Consider the following 19,809-nt stretch of genomic DNA (forward strand, 5'->3'; position numbering starts at 1 on the left):
CTTATAACCTCTAAAACTGGTAAAGATCAATTAATCTTTCAGCAGGAACTTCACCTAGCTCTTGAAGTGCCCAAAGAATTATTGGATTTCTTCTGTCAGTGTCTGGAACCTGGTATGGAGTTGGCTAATGGCTCTCATATGCTATTTTTATAAATCGTTGTAACTTGGTAGGTAGTGTCCTGTGTGTTCTAAAAACTTGTGATGGAAGTGAGCCATTAAATTAAATTGGTGTCATTTCTGATGTACTGTTTAGTGAGTAAGGAGAGCTTAATGCTGATGTCCAAACAAGGAAATAGCAAAGCCGTGTCTGCTTTAAGCTGTTGCTGGTCTGTCTGTAATGATGTGTTTAAAGGGCAGAAGAGAATGGAAGACTGTCCAGCTTCTAAGAATTCCAAGGAAATAAATACTGTTCTCTATTGTCCTAAGTGGAGTCTGGGTATGAAATACTCCAATCTTGTTAAAGGATTGCTGGATCAATTTGGTATCCTAAATGGCTATACTGTGACTCTTCTGGAGCCTGTGGGCTCTTGTTTCCAAACTATCTTAGCCAAACAGTGATGTAAATGCAAAAGTCAACATGTGTCATGCAGTCTTGTGCATAGAGGGGAGGTATGCATGCCACAGACTATCACTGCTGATGCTCTTGTTGGTAGAAAGCTCATTCCCCTGCATGTTCGTCTTTCAGTGCCAGAGCCGAGACCCACTGACAGGATGTCTGTCTTCGGAGGGAGAGGATTGAGACTGGATGGGGATGGGATTGGGAAGACTTGCGCTGCTCCTTATGCCTTATGTGAACTCTGAGAAATTAGGGCTTCTGACTCCTTGGCTCTTGTTTGGCCTTTCCCTTCTGCCAAACTCTGTGGAAACTTGAAACCTACATGCTGGGAGAGAAACTCAAAGCCATGAATCAACAGTACCTAAAACCCTTTCCCCTTGTGCATATGTAGAATCTTAAACTCCATATGGTAACTTGGTGTCCAGTGAGCAGAGTAGCAGTTAAGTAACCATTGCTTTGAATTTCCTGGCACTTCTGTATAGCAATCAAACTTGTTTGCTTGCAACTTCTCTCTAAAAGAATGGCTTGAAATAAATGCATGTAGTGCATCTGCCAATGCAATGTAAGTAGATGCATGCATAAATAGTCGTTACCTTTCTTAAACTCCATATCAAAACAAAAGCACAGTGCATTTAATTCAGGATACCATGGAAGGGTTCACTGTAACCTTCAAGCACTGTTCTTATTTGTACGGTTAACTCCGGAAGTAAGCCTACCTCTATTTAAACATGCGATCTCCATATAGATACCTGGTAAGAATGTGCTATTAAATGCAAACTGCACGTATCTTCTAATTCTTGAGCATCTGGTTCAAACTAGACTCTATTAATATTGCTTTTGTGCTTTATGGTTATCACACTTGTTCTTAGTTTTGCCAAGCTGATGACAAAGTGCAGCATCTGAATCTTCTGGAAGTGCCTTCATCCTCTGATTTGTGCCTGACTTCCTATAATTCCCTGTGGTTGGACCAAGCCTAAGATCCTTCAGCCAAAACAATAGCCTTTTAGGAGAGAATGGTGTCTCAGTCAGATCAGTAATATCGCTCCTGATATCTGCTGGTAGGGGAAATCTAAACTCTAAGCAGGCTTTTCCATTAGATGCAGCCTGACACTTTGAGGCTTCTTCATTCTTGGTGTCTGACATTTTATTTGTAATAAACTGCGCATAAGAGTGTGAATTGGGTAATACTGGTAGCGACTTGGGTATGGCTCCGACTAAACACCCAATTAGAGCTGCAACTAAACAGCACAGAAATCTGTTGGCACAGACAACTGCTGAGTGACCACTGCATGTTAAGTTTCTGTCTGCAGTGGCTTCACTGCTGTCACAGCTTGTGACTTCCCATGAAGTACCTCCTTCGCCACTTGTGCCTGGAAATGGGGAGGGGGTGCTGTTGGTCTCTCCTTGTCTTTTTGGATTCATTGTGCCTTGTGTGTTTCTAACCCTTTCTCTTGTTACTGTCACTCCTCCTTTCTTTGCTGGCGCCATTTCTGTCCATCCCATCTCATTGGCTGCTGTAGCAATAGGTAAGAGATGCGTGGCAGGCCATGACTGGCCCTACAAAGTGGGAAATTGATGTGCTAAAAGGTTTCATTCATTTGAGGCTTCCTCTCTGTCTTGAACCAGTCCATGACTCTTGGGGTTAGAATTAGTGGGAGAGGATTTAGCTCAATCCTGGAGCATTATCATTCATTGCAGGGTTTATTGGGTAGCATTAAGCGTATGTCTATACTAACTGCCCAATTGGCGGGTAGTATTCCATGTATCAGGGATCGATTTATCGCGTCTCATCTGGATGTGATAAATTGATCCGCAAATCGATGCCCATATTCCACGTCAGCAGGAGGAGTAAGCAGAGTCGACAGGGGAGCCATGGCAGTCAGCTCGCTGCCATGAGGACGGCCAGGTAAGTCGAACTAAGATACTTCGACTTCAGCTATGCGAATAGCGTAGCTGAAGTTGCATATTTTAGTTCAAACCCTCCTGCTAGTGTAGTCCAGCCAGGCCTTAGGTATTACTGAGGAACTTAAAACTCTTCAGGGTGCGAAGTAATTCTTATCAACCTGTCTGCATCTTGAAGACAGAAACTAGACTAGTATTCTTTGAGGTTCTTAAGTAGTAATGCTTGACAACATACAGTGAAGTGACAAGGGTTCAAGGGGCTAGAACTTAGTCCATTTTTGAGGATGAATATTTACTATCCTACTCACTAATATTAACTATACCCAGTATCTTGATTACCAAATTGCAAACGCATCAGAATTGCAGTAGGCAGTTCAATACCTAACAGCCTATTAGAAATAGTGTTTATCTTCTATATCAGCGATTCTCAAACTTTAGCAACCTGAGGACCCACTTTTTTTTTTTTCCATGGACTCCCAACTCCCCTGCCCCTCCTCCTTTCCAGCACCTCTTGCATGCCGCTGAACAGCTGTTCTGCAGTATGCAGGAGACACTTGGGGGGAGGAGAAGGAATTGATCAGCAAGGCCAGTTGCTCTGTACGTGACTCAGATCCCCTGGAGTACCCTCCCAGAGCACCGGCAGTCTGCAGACCAGCTTGGGAAACCCTGTTGTATATCATAGGGTCAGTCCCAGAGCAGAGAGATTGAAGGACTATTGTATGTCTCCTAGTTCATTCCTTGATGTACAGACTAGTTCTCAGGCTTGCATCAAGAAAAGAGTGTAAAAAGCCTCCTGACTTACTCCCTGGGTTCCTAGTCTTAACGGACTTTCAACTTCATTATGGGAGTACAAGCAGGTAACTATGCAGTGGTCAGGATTCCAAAACCTTCCTGCTACATAATGCAGAAGGTTGAAGAGCTAGCCCCTGGAGTTTAGTTCTAGGTTTAAATTCCACATCTCTCAAAAGTAAAGACATTTGTACAGTAAGGACTTGGTCTAGAGCACATAAATTGTCAACTGTGTAGTGGGTTTTAAGGCAGAGGACCAGAATGGTAGTGCATCATGTTGGGATTAAGGAAAATGTCAGAGCCACATAGGGGAAGCTTACACAGCACCTGCCTGCACTATGCAAATACACCAGTGCATTTCTATTAGCATGTTGCACCACTGGAATTCTAAAAACCATCAGTCCAACCACTCTGCTGTTTTATAGTTGAATATAGCATAATAAGGACTAGCAGTGTAAACTGGAAACAAGTAAAATATGCTCTAAATTCTACACTTTACCTACTGGTTTGAGCTTCCTCATTAATGCTTGCTGTGTTCAGAGATGAAGCATATCTGGGAATAATCCCATTCCGGACTCCACTTGCCTCCATATATCAAGCAAGTGAATCTACTAGGATTTGATGGATTTTCACAATGGCATGTGATAGGAAAGCAGTTCTTTCCATGCAGAAGGGGTTGCAGTCAACCTAAACCTCAAGCAGGTTGTAGGGGGTAGCAGGTGTAGAAGCCAGGCTTCTGTGAAGCTTTAAGGGGTGGAGAATAGGAAGTACCAGGCTGTTGTATATTTGGTCAGAATCAGGTTTCTCTCTAACTAGGCCACAGCCTGCTATGCCTTGTGGCCTCTGATAATGCTAGTCCATGAGGGAGCTCTAGCAAGGTGAATGGAGAGGAAGCCTCCTGTTAGGCCAGTTGAGCACCTTCCATCTGGAGGCAGATGGGAATTGACATTGAGCCTTAATCCAGAGCTTCTTAGCGGTCCAGGAGGTTCTTTTCTTGTCCCTTTCACATAGTATATTGCAGGATTTAACATCTCTTAACTCCTTTCCTGAACTGCGTTAGACCCCATTAGCTGTAATGTCCTAAACACCCTTCCTGTTAAGGGCCAGGCACACATAGCTGTAGCTTAACAAATGTAGACATTAGGCAGCTGGTCAAACTATGTAGCCAAATCTGCAGGGTGCATCTGGAGTTTAATTCTGTTTTTCCGCCTCTTGTGACAATCCTCTAGGCGAAATGCAGTGGACGCCTTCCGTGTCAATGTCATCCATGCACGGCAGCAGGTGCGTTCGCCTGTCACCAACATTGCCCGCACCAGTTTCTTCCATGTCAAACGTTCCAACATCTGGCTGGCTGCAGTCACCAAGCAGAATGTCAATGCTGCCATGGTCTTTGAATTCCTCTACAAGATGTGCGACGTGATGACTGCCTACTTTGGGAAGATCAGCGAGGAGAACATCAAGAATAACTTTGTGCTGATCTATGAGCTGCTGGATGGTGAGGAGTTTCCCTTATGACCCCTATATGAGACACCTAGTTAGTTCCCAGGATCCAGTCAAACACAGCTTACCCCATGCCAGTGTTGGCTCTCAGTATCTTCGTGTAGTTTGTATGGGGCAGGGCCATACAGCTTCTAGCTCTGCTTTAATATTCCACTGCATTCTGCCTTCCACTGCTCTCAAGTGTAGGATGATGGAACTTCCCCCATTCTCAAATACTTACGCTTGGTAGCTGCTCCTCACTTCAGTAGTGAGATTACCTGTGCTATCATGGTGATGAGGATGGCATAACATGTAGAGAAAGTGAAGCAAATCACTGCTTCAGCAACCATCATTCAGTCTAATCAAGAGCTGGTGGCCATGCCATGTGGGCTATTTGCCCTGTTCCTTACTTGGTGTTAGAGCAAGTCCTGGGAGCTAACACCTCAGCTCTCTCCTCTTACTGAGGAGAGAGTGCAATAATACGCTGTTGGAAGCAGCTCTGAACTGCACTCTCTATCTGGCTATTGCAGGCACTTCTTTGGATACTCATTGAAACTTTTTTTGATGCTCAGTATATTTTTTTAATTTGCTTGGGTCCATGGAGGCTAAAGACCTGCACTTGGGCTGATTCTGGGTCCTCATCTTGCCTAACACTAATACAAAGAAAATTATTTCTAATGCCTTGACTCTCTTGATAGCCAGTGTCAGCTGTTTTCTAAAACTGAGCTCCATCTTCCTCCAGACTTGAAATCAAAAGAATGAAACAAGTGTGGGTGTACTAGCATTCAGCAGCCTGCCCAAAGGTCCCAGTTAGTGCTTGATAAATTTTCTGCAGGCCCTTCTTGATAGGGGTGGAGGAGAAGCTAGAGAGCTGGAATTTATTGCTATTTCTCTTACTTGGCAGGCTCCGCCTTTGGTGCTCAAAGCCTGACTTCTCCTAGCACAGTGGTAACAGTTCCTGCATGTGCAGTGTCATGTTATTCACATTACAGGTTTGCCATCCCCACTGGATTTTGTGTAGGTGGCCCGCTCTCCCCTGGAGGGGCCAAGTGCGCTTTTTTCTCTGTAGCTAACGGCTGTTTCTCTCCCCTGCTGGCTCGCCCTGCGGTGTCACTACTCTGCTGTTATTTTTTTAGGTTTTGATTTTTATTACATCTTCATGCGAAGATCAAAACCTAAAGAAAATGCTGCAAAGATAGATTATTCTGCTGTTGGATAGACCCTCTTCACTGTCCCTTGGATGTCTGTGGATAGACCCTCTTCAGTGTCCCCTGGATGTCTGTCTTGTCTTGCTGGTATTTAGACTCTGAAGTATGGCCCTGTGAGAGTTAGTGAGCTCCCCACTTTCAGATGAACAAACTCTCCATTGCCCCCAAACTAGCTTGAAAATATGATTTCCCCCGTACAGTCATGGCAGTTAGTCCAGCAAGGCTGTATCTGCTGCAGAGGAGCATTCTGGTGCAAATCTTGAGCCAGTCATGTCTGCCCTGCTTCAGAGGTTCCAGGTTCTGTGGAGGGCGGGCGGGCGTCCGTGTGCTAGTCCTTTCTCCCTCTAGGAATGTTCAGTGCTGGGGGCTGCTTGCATTGGAAGTGACTTATACCCTGCAGCTCTCCTGTCTTGTGGGTTCATTGAGCTGATTATTCTTTACCCTTCTATAGAAATCCTGGACTTCGGCTATCCTCAAAACTCTGAGACAGGAGCTCTGAAAACCTTCATCACTCAGCAAGGCATCAAGAGCCAGGTAATGAGGGGGATTCGGGATAAAGTAGCACTGTCCTGTCCTTGGTCTATCTTGGTATAAAAATCTGTTCAAGGAAGTGTAGGGGTCTCAATCTCTTAGAGGGAGGGAATTTATCTAAACTACACAAACTTTGACCATGGGATCTGAGCTGGTCATGTCCTTGAGCAGGGTATAGGATGCTGGATAGATTGAAAGGAGGAGAGAACCTGAGCAGTGTCTCACTCTTTGTGCTTATGATGCACTTGCTCCATCTCTGTTGCCCTCTCTCATGAGGGCATGGTCTGAGCTGGGGCAGCTCTAGTCACTCCTGTACTTGCAAATGTTCAATAGTTTGATTTCATTGCATCGACTGACGACGAGGCTGGTAGGTGGAGATAAACATGTATCTGGGTAAGTTATAGACATAACCCAATTAGGGGGAGAAGTTGTTCATATCTCTCTGCTAGAGCAGGATGGCTCTGACTCCTCCAATCTACTCTCCAGTTCTCAGTGTCTTAAGCCATGGGGCTGTCACCTTCACCTGGGTGACCTTTTTTGCAGCCTGATGAGTCTTACTGTTAATCTCCCTTGTTCTGAGTGGGCAAGGCCATGTAGCTAAGATTTAGATGCTACTTTGTTTAGCTTTTGTATAAAGGTAGCACCTAACTTGATTTGGGGCTTTTTAAGTTTCCACGGTGCTAGGTAATGTACAGACACCATGCAGTGTTTGTCCCAAAGAGCTTAAATCTAGGTAGGTCGGAGAAAAGGGAAAAAACAATGCTATCACTAGATGATAGGAGTTCTGTCAGGTGTCCAAAAAAGAGGGTTGGATGTTAAAGGAGGGAAGCTTAAGCCTCATGAAGGAAGGTCTAACCCCTTGCTGTTCAAACAAGCCCAATTCTGATTCTAAAAAGCACTGAACTTTCTTGGGCAGGCATTTCTTGTTGCCTGGGGCGAGATCTTACTGATGCACTCAACTCCACAGAGCTGTTCATGAATTATGTCTCATAGTCAACTCCTACTCCATGGCAGGTAGAAGGACCAAGTGGGGTGAAAGAATTCTGCCTCTAGTGCAGTTGCAGTTCATGTTGGACCCTGTGGAATTGCTGGAGGCACAGCAGTCATTCAGCTCAGGTTCCGAATGGCCATCCCCAGAGCAGACCAGCAATACACTCCATCTAGTGTAGGCAAAAGCCATGCAGTTCAGAGTGGAGAATATATCACTTGTCCTCACCTGCTCTGCACAGGCAGAGATGGAAGAAGAGAGGAGGGGTCTGAAGTCCTAAGCCTGGTGAGTTTCTCCAGGTCTGCAGCCCAACTCCCTTCACCTGCACTAACTTTCCCAATAACTTTTTTTTTTAAACCAGGAATCCAACAGCAGTGGCCTCACTTTGGCTAGCCCAGCGCCCCGCCCACATTCCCTCTTGCACAAACTGCTGACTTGTACTCCAGCAGGAAGTGTCGGGGGCTGCTCTTCCAAGCTTCCTCCCTCCTCACCCCCTCCTGATCACTCCAGCCTGTTGCAATCTGACACTCAGGGCAGTCAGTGCCCAAACTGGCTGAGTCAGCTTCAGTTCCTAGGAACACTTAAAACTAACATCTGTCTCCTTCCTTCCTTGATATATTTTTTAAACACTGCTCTTCATTCCTGTTTTTAGCAAATCTTCATGCTGTTAGGCAATAAGCTGCCACATGCAGCTCAGACTCCATCACCATTATACCCAGCTCATTCAACAGCTGGCCAAAGCCCCAGCTATGCTGTTACCCCTGGAATACAGAGTAGTTTAGACTACGGTCCATCTTGATCCAAACAGTTCTGCTTTGCATGCTGCAACTGTCAATGCTCTTCACCTTCATATTAAAAACAAGAGCAGGTACAGTCTGCGTCTGGCTTTGTACCTACAAGGCCCTCAGATTGTTCTGCTTGAGAGTCCTATCATTTCCAGGGCTTTATTGTTTCCACCATCATGCTCTCTGCATCTTCTATCGAAGAAAGCAAATTTTGCTTGGAACCAGACTTCTGTTAAAGCCAAGGACTTTAGCTGCATATAACCATTGAGACTAAACCTGCAAAGGTATGCGCGCAAGACAGTGCTAGGTGGCTTGCCTGCCCTGTTTGTGCAAAGACGTTTTAGACTTCAATCTAGCTGTAGTGTGGAGAAGACTACTCTGAGCATCCTTCAGTTCCAAATAGCCTGACTTATGACACTTACCAAATAGCTTTGACCAGGGCTGTCCCTACCAATTATGGTGCCCTATGCAACCTGAGCACCTGCTCCTCCCTCCCCCCTGCCAGGGAGGCAGGAGTTGGGGGAGGGAAAGGTACCCCCCTCCCGCACTCACTGGTGGTGGGAAGTGGAGACACCTGGCTCCAGCCGGGTTGCTAAGAGGAGGGGCGAGGACCCCCACACACACACTCCAGCAGCGGGAAGCAGAGCGATGTGACTGGGAGCTGGCAGAGTGGAGTGGGCTGGGGCTAGGTTGCTGTGCTTCCTGCCACTGCCAGTGAGTGTGGGGTCACTTGGGGGGGCGCCCGCGGGGGGGGGGGGGGGGGGGGGAGGCAGGCCAGGGGTAGAGTGGGGGAGAAGGCTGAGGCAGGACAGAGGGAGTTGTCCCAGGCCCCACACCCCACTAGGGACAGGCTTTCCCCTTGCAGTGGGTGCAGCCTGTGGGGCGGGCCAGCTGGGGGATAGGCTGGGTGCCAGAGCTGGTGCTGGTGCTGCTGCATATGCAGCACACAGCTACCTAGGGAACCATGAAATTTGGGGCAATTCAATGCCCCAAATTTCATGGTGCCCTAACTAGCTGTGTATTCTGCGTATGCTTAGGGACGGCCCTGCCTTTGAGACATTTGACCCTCTTACCATATCCACAGGAAGGTCTTAAACTGTCCTAAATGCATATTGCTTTCTTGGAGGGGCTGGTATTGCTTTATAGCTTCTCAAAGCAGCTCCCAGGGGGCGCTAGAAAGGGTGTCGTGTCACTCTGGAGATTGTGACCGATATCAGTGTGTCCCTTCCGTTCAATGTTGTGTATCCATATAAGGGGTAGTCTGCCTTCTAGGGAGACCCAGCACTAAAACACAGCGTGGTACAGATTGCATTGATCTGCCTTGGAAGAAGCTTGGACTATAGCTTGGCTCATCCTCCCTTTCATGAGAAACTAAACTCAGCTTTTGAAATCTTTTCCTAATGGCCCTGCTCCTGGGCAGAAAAAGGGAGGTCAGTTTGCCATCTCTATACCCTCTATTATAATATAGGAACTAATTCTAGGGAAAAAAATCACTCCACACTCCCCCCCCACACACACACACTCAAAGTGTGCACTATGGGAACCTTCTATTGCAATTCCCGTCCATCAGCATCTCCCTTACTTCTCACTTACTAGAAAAGTTCTGGACATTCTCCAGCTATAGAAATTCTATAGCTACAAAATGCCTGGTAATCCCCTCTCTGAATTGGAAGCCTCTCTGTATTCCAGAGCTGAGGGCGCATGCTTGTTAGCACTCCACATGCACCCACAGGAGAGGACATGCTGGGTCTGTCTCAGTAGCTGTGTGTTCAAAACAGAATCCTGCAACACCATAATATTCTGAGGATTTAGTGAATACAGTAGCTGTGGGGCTGTCTCAGCAGAGCCAAATACCTTTGAACAGTGGAGGTCAACCACTCCTCTAGCTCCATTCAGTAGAAGCAGTTTGGCTCTGTCCTCATCTGGCTGCTGGACAAAAACACCCCAACAACATGGCTTGAGCAGTTACCCACCTCAAAGCAACATTCATCCAGCTGGGCTGAGCTTGAGCCATACACCCCACTGGCTTTCCCATTTGTGACAGCATCCTGTGAAGTGGCTCTGACTCCATGATCGTCCATGACTTGCATCTGATAACCAGTAAATGTTTCACTGGCTTGTGCCATTACAGAAATTGGAGGCTTATGCACAGAAACTGGAGCCCTGGGGATTCATGTCTGCTCAAGCCTCCCCATTCCTGCCACTATGCCTAAAATTGAAGCAAAATAGTTTAGCAAAAATATTCTAAGGATTGAAGGATATACACATAAGGAGTGGCCAGTGGGGTGGGTGAAAGACCATGGGATACCCTGCAGGGTATTCAGCAAAGTGCTGAATAGCCAGTGTCCTGCAGATCCTGATCTGTATCCTGTTTTTAAACAGGAAGGCAATAGTCTAATGGCAACATGAGCACAAAACTGGAGATATTTATAAGACAGCTAATGAGGAGCCTTGCGTTAAAACCAAATTCCCTGCGGTTCATGTGCTTGTTTTAAAATACTGAGTTCCCACAGTGCCCCCTTGTGGCTACAGCCATAGGACATGAGACAAAAGGCTGATGTTGCCCAAAATACAGCCATTTTCCTGGAAGAACCAGGATTAAAATGGGGTCTAATGGTGAAAATGAAACCTAATGTACAGTCTGAGAGAGAGAGAGTCCCGTAGCAGTGGATGCAGAGTACTTCCTGTTTCACTCTAATATCCCCTTTGTGGTTGTGCTGGGGCATGGCAAGTGCCAATGACTTAGACTGGGACAGGGCAGAGTCTAGACCCAGTGCAAGGGCATGTCTTGCTGTACAAGGCCTGGTGCTCACCCAGGTGTTCTCCACTGTGCCTGCCCTGCTGAGCAGACTGCAGGCTCCTGCCTTGCCCCTGTTCGGTGGTGCCTTGATGGGTCATGTAGGGAAGTGGTCCCCTCAGTCCCTAGCTTGACCTTACAGGAAAGGCTTCAGCTTGTTTGTGCTTGTTAGCTGCCCAGATAGTGACAAGCTAACCTCCTGTGTTCCCCTCCTGAGGTAGCCCTGAACCTAACCTGACTCTTTTTCTTCTTCCTCTCCTTTCCTGCTACTGACCTGCTTGCCTGTTAACTCTGTGTGCACAACACTTGCTGCTATACATCTGCTTCCTCTCACTCTGCGTCTGACTGGACCTGCCTATAGCACCAGGTAGGCAAACCTGCTGTACGGCCCAGCAAATCCTTAATGCTCTTAGTGGCGCAGCTGAGTTGGTGGGATTAGATCCAAGAGCAGCAGCTGTTATACTGATCCGATGCATGTGTAACTTGACATGGAATGGCTGTCTCCAACTTGAGTAGTCGAGTGTGTCTTGCTAGCCACTGGAAACTGGTCTGAGCCTGGCCTGACAAGTCTAAAATACAGTACAAAGCTTGTCAAACTCGCAGCTTGTTACATTGGTCTGGTGCAGGGGTAGGCAACCTATGGCATGTGCGCCGAAGGCAGCACACAGCTGATTTTCAGCGGCACTCACTGCCTGGGTCCTGGCCACCGGTTCAGGGGCTCTGCATTTTAATTTAATTTTAAATGAAGCTTCTTAAACATTTTAAAAACCTTATTTACTTTACATACAACAACAGTTTAGTTTTATATTTGTAGACTTATAGAAAGAGACCTTCTGAAAACAGTAAAATGTATGACTGGCACGCAAAACCTTAAATCAGAGTGAATAAATGAAGACTCGGCACAGCACTTCTGAAAGGTTGCCGACCCCGGTCTGGTGGCATTATTCTTGGCTAGCCCAGGGTTTGCTGTCAGTCATCATGGCTCAGTAAAGCCTGAACTGCATTCTAGGTCTAATTTCCCTGTTCTTAACCCTTGGTCTAACTATGCTCCACCTGACTGATGGAAAGAGACCTATCCTTGCCTCCTTATTATCCCAGAGGCTAGAGCCAGATGACTGAGAGAATAATCAGTCCCTTCCCAGAACAAAGGAACCCTTCTTATGGACACTGCACGCTAACTTGGCTGTTGATACCCAGTGAGGTATCATGATGGCACCCCAGATCAAGATAATGTGGCCGATTGTGTCTTGCACTGCAAGCAACTTGCTCTATATTCAGCTGTAAACTACTATTCTGGATTCAGTCTCAATGCTTAATCTTGAGTTTCCAAAGAACTATCATCTTCCCTCTTCTTCAGACTAAAGAAGAACAATCACAGATTACCAGCCAGGTGACTGGTCAGATTGGCTGGAGACGTGAAGGGATCAAGTACCGTCGGAATGAACTTTTCCTGGATGTGCTGGAGAGTGTGAATCTGTTAATGTCACCACAGGGTAAGTGGAAGGGAAGCAGGCTTCTGTCATAGTGGATAGGCCTGGAATCTGTAATCTTCCCAGGGGGCAGGAGTGGGGATTCTGTAGGTAGCAGTCTACCCTCCTGGTACTGCTTCAGTGTGTGCTCTTCTCCACCCAGGTCAGGTTCTGAGTGCCCACGTCTCTGGCAGGGTGGTGATGAAGAGCTATCTAAGTGGAATGCCAGAGTGCAAGTTTGGCATGAATGACAAGATCGTCATTGAGAAACAGGGCAAAGGGACTGCGGATGAAACAGGGAAAAGGTAAGAATGTTAGGGCAGGATTCCTTAGGAGCCAGGGACTTAGCAGTCTTTGATCTGGTAGAGCTGATGTGAGATCTTCCATCATCTCCTTGAGAACTGGATCATTAGATGTCTTTGAATATATTGCATTGACACTTGTTGCTCTGACAGTTGAAAAGGGAAAGCTGGCCTGAAGGCAGCAGCATAGAGAATTTTGCTGGCTTGAGAATAATCTGTTTCCAGGACCCAGGGCCGATGTGAGCAAGGAGACAATCCGGTGCTAGTTGCACAGAAGCTTTGGTGCCATTATTCCGCACGAGGCAGCAAGATCAGAATGAGAGTAGCTGGGATCCTCTATGTCCAGTCATGGCTGTGCCCTACTTGGCCGCAGAGGGAACCAACTACTCTAGTGCACTTCACTCAGACATGCCAGTGTGGAGCTGGCGGTTTGGGGGAGGCTTTGATTCCTCTACTTCCTCCCTACAGTTGTCCCCTGCTGGGATCCCCTGGGGAGCTGCTTCCTTCCAGAGTACATAATTGCTCAAGCAGCCTGTTCTGGCCAATGCTATGTGATCACTAGCACTACACCCTTCATGTAGCATGAAGGAGGGAGCACAGGCTAATCTCCCTTTCCATGACTAATGTTGCAGCTGACCTTTGAGCCCTGATTAGAATGACCAGTTAGACTAAACTTCCTGTTCATCACTTGGTGTTAAATGCGTCTCTGGGCAGGGTCCAGCAAAAAGCAGGTGATGTGGGAGCTGGAGGCTCCTTCCTGGTGAACCTTGTGGGCTTAGTTGTTGGTGCCCCATGCTCAGTCAGTTCCTGTGCTCGCCTGCTGTATAGAGAGGCTTGTACTCTCTTCAGCCTCCTTGCTTGGCACTAGAGTGCTGACTCAGGCGGGGGCTGCAGACAGCGCTGAGCAGCTCTGTCCTCCCACTAACCATTTGTTACATTTTCTCTTGTTTTCTGCTGACCCCAGTGAATTGGGAAGGTAGATAATCTGCTTTTGCTGTGTGCGCACACTCTGCTCCCCATCCCTGTCTCTTGCATTGCGTGACTTGTGCATGTGACTCAAACTTCAGACACTTCTCCTGATGGTTCCTGTGGCTGAGCTGCTACCTGCTTACCCCTCAGAACAAGCCAAGAACTAGCACCTCACTGTTCCCTCTAATCCCATCTGTCCAGTAGCTATTTTGTAGACGGTAGGCTGAACAAAGCCCCATGTGACCCTTGGCAAGGAGCTACTGCTCTGGGAAATCCTCTAGCTCAGCAGTTCTCAACCAGGGGTCTAGGGCCCTCTGGGGGGCTATGAGCAGGTTTCAGAGGGTCCACCAAGCAGGGCCAGCATTAGACTCGGGGGCCCAGGGCAGAAAACCAAAGTCCCACCATGTGGGGCAGAAGCCTGGGGCCCTAAGCCCCACCACCTGGGGCTGAAGCCGAAGCCTGAGCAACATGGCTCCCCCCATGAAGCTCTGTGGCGTGGGCCCCCAGGCTATTTCTCTGCTTGCTACCCCCTAACGCCGACCCTGGATTTCATATGCAGAAAAACATTTGTTGTGGCACAGGCTGGCCATAGAGGTTTTTATAGCCTGTTGATGGGGCCTCGGAAAGGGAAAAAGGTTGAGAACCCCTGCTCTAGTTAGTAAAGTTCTCTACGTTGGGTGGTAATTCTCCACCATTAGAAGCTAATAGCAGCCATCTCTCTCCAAAGCTTCTTTATTGGCCAGAAGTGCTAAGTGAGGAGACAGGATGGGAGTTTTTCAAAGCAGGTTTGCCAATTGTAAAGCTTACCCTCTGAGGTAGGGAAGCAGGAAGGGAAACTCCCCATCGTCGTGATCAAAAACAGAGCTGTCTCTGGCCATGGCAGCAGCGAGCAGGAGCACTGAATTCTGGTACTGAAGTGCCCAACAGCGGTAACTGTCTTCCAAGTTCCAGTGTATGGAGGTTTAAGGCACAAGTGACTCAGCTTTGGTGTAGACTCTAATTAAGCAATTTTGAAGTCCCAGCCTCTCCAGAATTCTCCTCTCGGTAGGACTTTCTATTTTCTGCAAAAGTATTGACTATTGTAATCTGGCTAGTCAAGCGATAAAGGCCTTCCAAAGATACATGGGAAGACACCGGGACCTAAAGGTTTCTCTCTCTCCCTTGGCAAAACAGAAGCCTCGGGCTTCTCTGAAGAGGAAGCAATAGGCAGATGCCACTGAAGAGTGACCCGTGTCAAGGCTGCAATACAAAGGCTGTTTATAGTAGACAGTGACCAGTCAGACTGGAATCTGTCCTTGTACCCTCCACCAGCTGGCTGATTTTAGGATACAGATGATTGCAAATGAGAAGCAAACTGCTTCCCAAGCTGCTTGTTCTTTCACAGCCCCTCCATTGACCATGAAGCCCTCAAGGCCATCCAGCCGCCAGAGTCCTGCGCTCTGGTATCCTTTCCCTGTCACTTTTGGTGGCTGTGTCCCTTTTTCACACACCTCCTTCAAATTCTTGGGGCTGACAAGTGCCCCTTGTGTCCTCAGGCAGTAATGAGGATATTCAGAATGTTGGAATCCAGTTGCTGTCCCAGGCACTCTGATCGTTCCAGGAGCAGCATCTGTCTGATGGGTACAAAGCCAGAAACTCAATAACTGAACTTAAGACCTCTGGCAGGGAAGCATTGTGCTTCACAAGCCAAACTTCTTGTGCTGGCTGGGTCAGTGAGGAGAGATTGTGACCCTGGAATGAACCACTGTTAGTTGCATGGAAACATGGCTGGTGACTAGAAAACTTCACAAGGTAGAAATTTGAGAAGGGACACCCCAAAGGGTCAGAGTGGAATACAGCTGTGTGCAGGAAAATGCTTCCTCTCCCCTCAGACTTCACTGCAGGGACATGCCTGCTTGGATGAGGTTGGCTGAGTTTCCCATGACCCACTGAAGTGATGTTAGCAGGGCAGACTCCAGTGGTGGTGTCCAGCTGAGATCACGGGGGACACCCAGACAAGGCCTGGGTTTAGGTTTCTAACTTAGGAAAGTGTCCTGAAGGTCGGATGACAAGGAAAGTGTGTGTCTGAGCTGGCGGGCTGTGTCCCCTGAATCTCTCCTGCCTCCCTCACTTCATGGATACACCTGTGATGGCAAAGTGCTCATGTAGAATACTCACTGTGACATGCAACATGGGCAGAACTCACGTGCCCTGTGACATTCTAGGGGACCGCAAATTGGACTGTAACTTTCTGTCTTGTGCTATAGTGGCAAACAGTCAATCGCCATCGACGACTGCACTTTCCACCAGTGCGTGCGGCTCAGTAAGTTCGACTCCGAGAGGAGCATCAGCTTCATCCCACCTGATGGAGAGTTTGAGTTAATGAGGTATGCCCTGCAGGGCCACTGCATTGGCCTCCCTTGCTGCTGCAGGAGTCTCTCTGTACTGCTAGCTTCCAGCTGACCTCAGGTTCCTTGAGCACTAGCGCACCCTGCCCGTCTGGTCCCTCCTTCTCTCCAAGGGGCTTCACAGGCCTGTATGCTAACAAGCTGAGCCTTGCCCCTCCTCGTGGGAGAAAGATCTGCTCAGCTTCCCATTTTACAGATGGCACAGAGGTCAAGGGCTGAAGCTCAGGGTCATCCTAGCCATTCCCAAAGCAGTGCCTACAGATCCCCAATCCCCTGTTTCCTAGCACTTAAACCAACCTCTGTCACTGGCTTGAGAGCCAGGAACAGATTCCAGGAATCTAGACTCCTAGTCCTGTATCTTAACCATTGGCCTATACTTCCCTCATCCTGCTTGTGGGGCAGCTCACTTTAAATGATGGCTCCAGCTAGTGCTCTTAATAAATCATGGAGCCATCCAGAAGTCTGAACTTACCTCTAGTGCATGTTGTTCTCCCCATTTTGAGGAGAGCAGCTGCCATTTGAGGCAATAAGGGCCTTCTCCTTTGCAGGGTTTATTGATGTGTTCATCTTATCCCTGCAGATACCGAACCACCAAGGACATCATCCTGCCCTTCCGTGTCATTCCCCTGGTGCGGGAGGTGGGCCGCACCAAGCTGGAAGTGAAAGTGGTGATCAAATCCAACTTCAAACCGTCCCTGCTGGCCCAGAAGATAGAGGTACGACACAGCCCTATGTGGTTTCCTGCTTTGGAGAGAAGCAGGGGTCTTAGCTGGGACCCCAGTATCCTGGGAGATGAAGTCTAACTCTAGACTAGAAAGGCTCAGTGGTGGTGCTGCCATGCTAGGGAGATAAAGGGCTACGAAGTCAGCTGTGTGCGATCTGCCTGAAAAGTTGCACCTCCGAATTGGGACCATTCCCTGGGTGCTGGCCTGGTCTCACTTTGTGCTCTTCCAAGCACCTCACCTGTCCAGCGGCTGTTTGTTGAGCATTCCCATCACGGTTGATGCTTGTACCCTTCTCTCTCACCTGATGCTGTGAGTGGCCCCATTGCTCACTGCACCCAGAGGTAACCAGGCCAAGTACAGATGTGTGGCAGCAGAGGCTGCTGCCAGGGGGAGCATAATACTGCTGTGCAGAACTCCCGACTACCTCATCCAGGTGTCCATGGGGTACATTAATGTAAACCTCTTGGGCTCGCATGCAAACCTGTTCCCTGCATGCATACATCCCTGCAATGGGGCTTAGCTGTCCTGAGGAGGACTGCTTGTAACACCTGCTGGAAGGCATATTCATGCTTGCCCCAATGTGTCCTCAAGCAGAGATGCCTTCCTGAATTAAAGAGAAAAGGCTTTATTTTGCCCTTCACTTGGCTCCTTCAACACCAGCTGGCAGTTGTGGCTCTAGGGGGTTTAAAGCTCTGTCTCCAAGCCCTAGAGTTTCTCTCCCTCTTGTGCTATAATTCCTGGAGCAGTATCTAGTGTTTCTGCAGTAGCAGCTAGCTTGTGAGCCCTGGCATGGATGGGATAGAGTCAGGGGATCCATGACTGGGCAGCTTGTCCTGTCTGGTTTTGAGTTAAGGTGAAGTTGCCCACAGACTCTTAACCCCAGCCAGAGTTCTTCCCGCCCCTGTTAACTGACTGTCTTCCAGGTCCGAATCCCAACTCCCCTCAACACCAGTGGAGTGCAGGTCATCTGTATGAAAGGGAAGGCGAAGTACAAGGCCAGCGAGAACGCCATCGTGTGGAAGTAAGTGAGCATGGCAGCTTGGACATTGCCTGCAGGGGGGGCAACCACACTTCCATGCAAATCAGGAGTTGCACCACAACTCTGCTGGGTGCTTGGGTCCTGCAGCAACCTGTCTGCACTAGGCCAGATCCCTTTTTCCTAGGAAAGGGTGGAGTAGTTGGAATCTCTGGGTCTCTGACATCTCTGGCCTTTTCTCCTCTAGAATTAAGCGTATGGCTGGAATGAAGGAGTCCCAGATCAGTGCAGAGATTGAACTGCTGCCCACCAATGACAAGAAGAAATGGGCTCGGCCGCCAATCTCCATGAACTTTGAGGTAGGATGGCTGCATCCGTCCTCCTTGGACACAAATCTAGCCTTGGGGGCACTTGGCCGCTGCCACCTGTCGTGCTGGGAGGAACCTCTGCTATGGAAGGTCTTTCTAGCTCAGGCTTGCTGGAGACCACTTTGGGAGCTGTGGGAGGAGGCCCATAGTTTGTGTTCCTAATGGCAGTGGGAATATCCCCTGTGTAGCTGTGCCCTCTGACAGGCCTTGTGATTGCAGCACTGCCTGCATATGTGCCTTCAAAGTCTCTAGAAATACCTTCCCTGTTCCTTTCTGCAGTTACCCTCTGGCTTTTGCCATGCCTGCTTTGGAGGAAGACCAGGCCTAGGACTAGCAGTTCTGTGCCAGGCTCATAGTATTGCATGCCATGGTCAGGATCCCAGGTGCCTGCAGTGTTCTCAGGTGCTCTGCTCATACTCTTTCCATTGATTGTTCCCTTTCTGAACAGGTCCCATTCGCACCCTCTGGCCTGAAGGTGCGTTATCTGAAAGTCTTTGAGCCAAAGCTGAACTACAGTGACCACGATGTGATCAAATGGGTGAGGTACATTGGCAGGAGTGGAATCTACGAGACCAGGTGCTAGCCCCAAGAGGCTGGCGGGTTCCCTCTCTTCCCCAGCCACCCTCCCAGTCTCCTTGGTCTTCAAGTACACTTAAAGAGAGCATCTGTCTGGCCCCTCTGCACACGGATTGGAAGTTAGACCCCTATGGCTCACCTCGGGAATGGACTCTTTCCTGTCTATGATCTCCGTTACCACCAGAGCAGCAGCTGGAAGTTCAGAACCCGCCCAACCATGCACAGGAGGAGCCTAGGTCACCCCCTGCTTCCTGTCCCAAGGTGGGGAGGGACTAGTCTAACCACCATCCTCCTAGGATCGTTCTAGGGAACATCCACCATTAAACTCTTCTGTTGGTGTCTCGCTACTTGCATCATATCTTAGTATTTTTGAAGTTCTTGTGCATATGTACTCGTAGAATAGGCCTGAAAACCATAGACTGGACAAATCTGAGTTGACACTACCCTGGCTCCTGTACTAGCTATTGCTGTCGTGGTAGATGTTGTGCAGACTGAGGCACCTAGGTGTGGTGAGCTCACCAAGCCTCACCACCTTTCTTTTTTTTCCTTGCAAAGTCTTCAGTATCGTGTCCTGCCATGGGAAGGTTTGTGACCAAAAAGGATAAGGGTTTAAGACTCTTGCTGGTGTGTATGTGGGTGGCACAGCATTTCACAGCCGATATCAGGTCCTTGGAGCACTTACCCCTACCTGATGCTGGCTTGAGCCAGAGTCTGCCCTCCAGTGGATTGGAAACTCCTCTTCCATCCCAGCGGGTGTGGGCGCAGCTCATTCTTACTCCACCCAGGATGTGAACTACAGGATCCGTCCTTGGCAATCTGAAACATGATGGCCAGTAAGAGCCTCCTGCCCCAGCCTACCCTCTCCACACTTCTACCAAATGCTTCTGGGTTTATAGAAATGCTGCTGCTACCCACAGTCCTCTGCTTCTAATAGTGTGGTCTCCATTTTGTACACATTGTGATTTGTCCAGTTCTAACCCTAATAAAGTACGTAGAACACAG

At 48.3% G+C, this 19,809-nt stretch overlaps 1 protein-coding gene across 2 annotated transcripts in view; it reads left to right on the forward strand.

Annotated features, from left to right (window-relative positions):
• Nucleotides 1–19,809, forward strand: part of AP2M1 (adaptor related protein complex 2 subunit mu 1) — a 40,782-nt gene extending 20,973 nt beyond the window's left edge. For both annotated transcript variants that reach the window (XM_032803830.2, XM_075068354.1), the window contains 9 exons: nucleotides 4,477–4,742; nucleotides 6,386–6,468; nucleotides 12,393–12,528; nucleotides 12,668–12,809; nucleotides 16,022–16,141; nucleotides 16,743–16,878; nucleotides 17,811–17,908; nucleotides 18,111–18,222; nucleotides 18,680–19,809. In XM_032803830.2, coding sequence (XP_032659721.1) covers nucleotides 4,477–4,742; nucleotides 6,386–6,468; nucleotides 12,393–12,528; nucleotides 12,668–12,809; nucleotides 16,022–16,141; nucleotides 16,743–16,878; nucleotides 17,811–17,908; nucleotides 18,111–18,222; nucleotides 18,680–18,814 — 1,228 coding nt within the window. In that variant the 3' untranslated portion in view covers nucleotides 18,815–19,809. The remainder of the gene's footprint in view (nucleotides 1–4,476; nucleotides 4,743–6,385; nucleotides 6,469–12,392; nucleotides 12,529–12,667; nucleotides 12,810–16,021; nucleotides 16,142–16,742; nucleotides 16,879–17,810; nucleotides 17,909–18,110; nucleotides 18,223–18,679) is intronic.

This window comes from Chelonoidis abingdonii, chromosome 8, assembly GCF_003597395.2.
Source record: "Chelonoidis abingdonii isolate Lonesome George chromosome 8, CheloAbing_2.0, whole genome shotgun sequence".
Taxonomy (NCBI): Eukaryota; Metazoa; Chordata; order Testudines; family Testudinidae; genus Chelonoidis; species Chelonoidis abingdonii.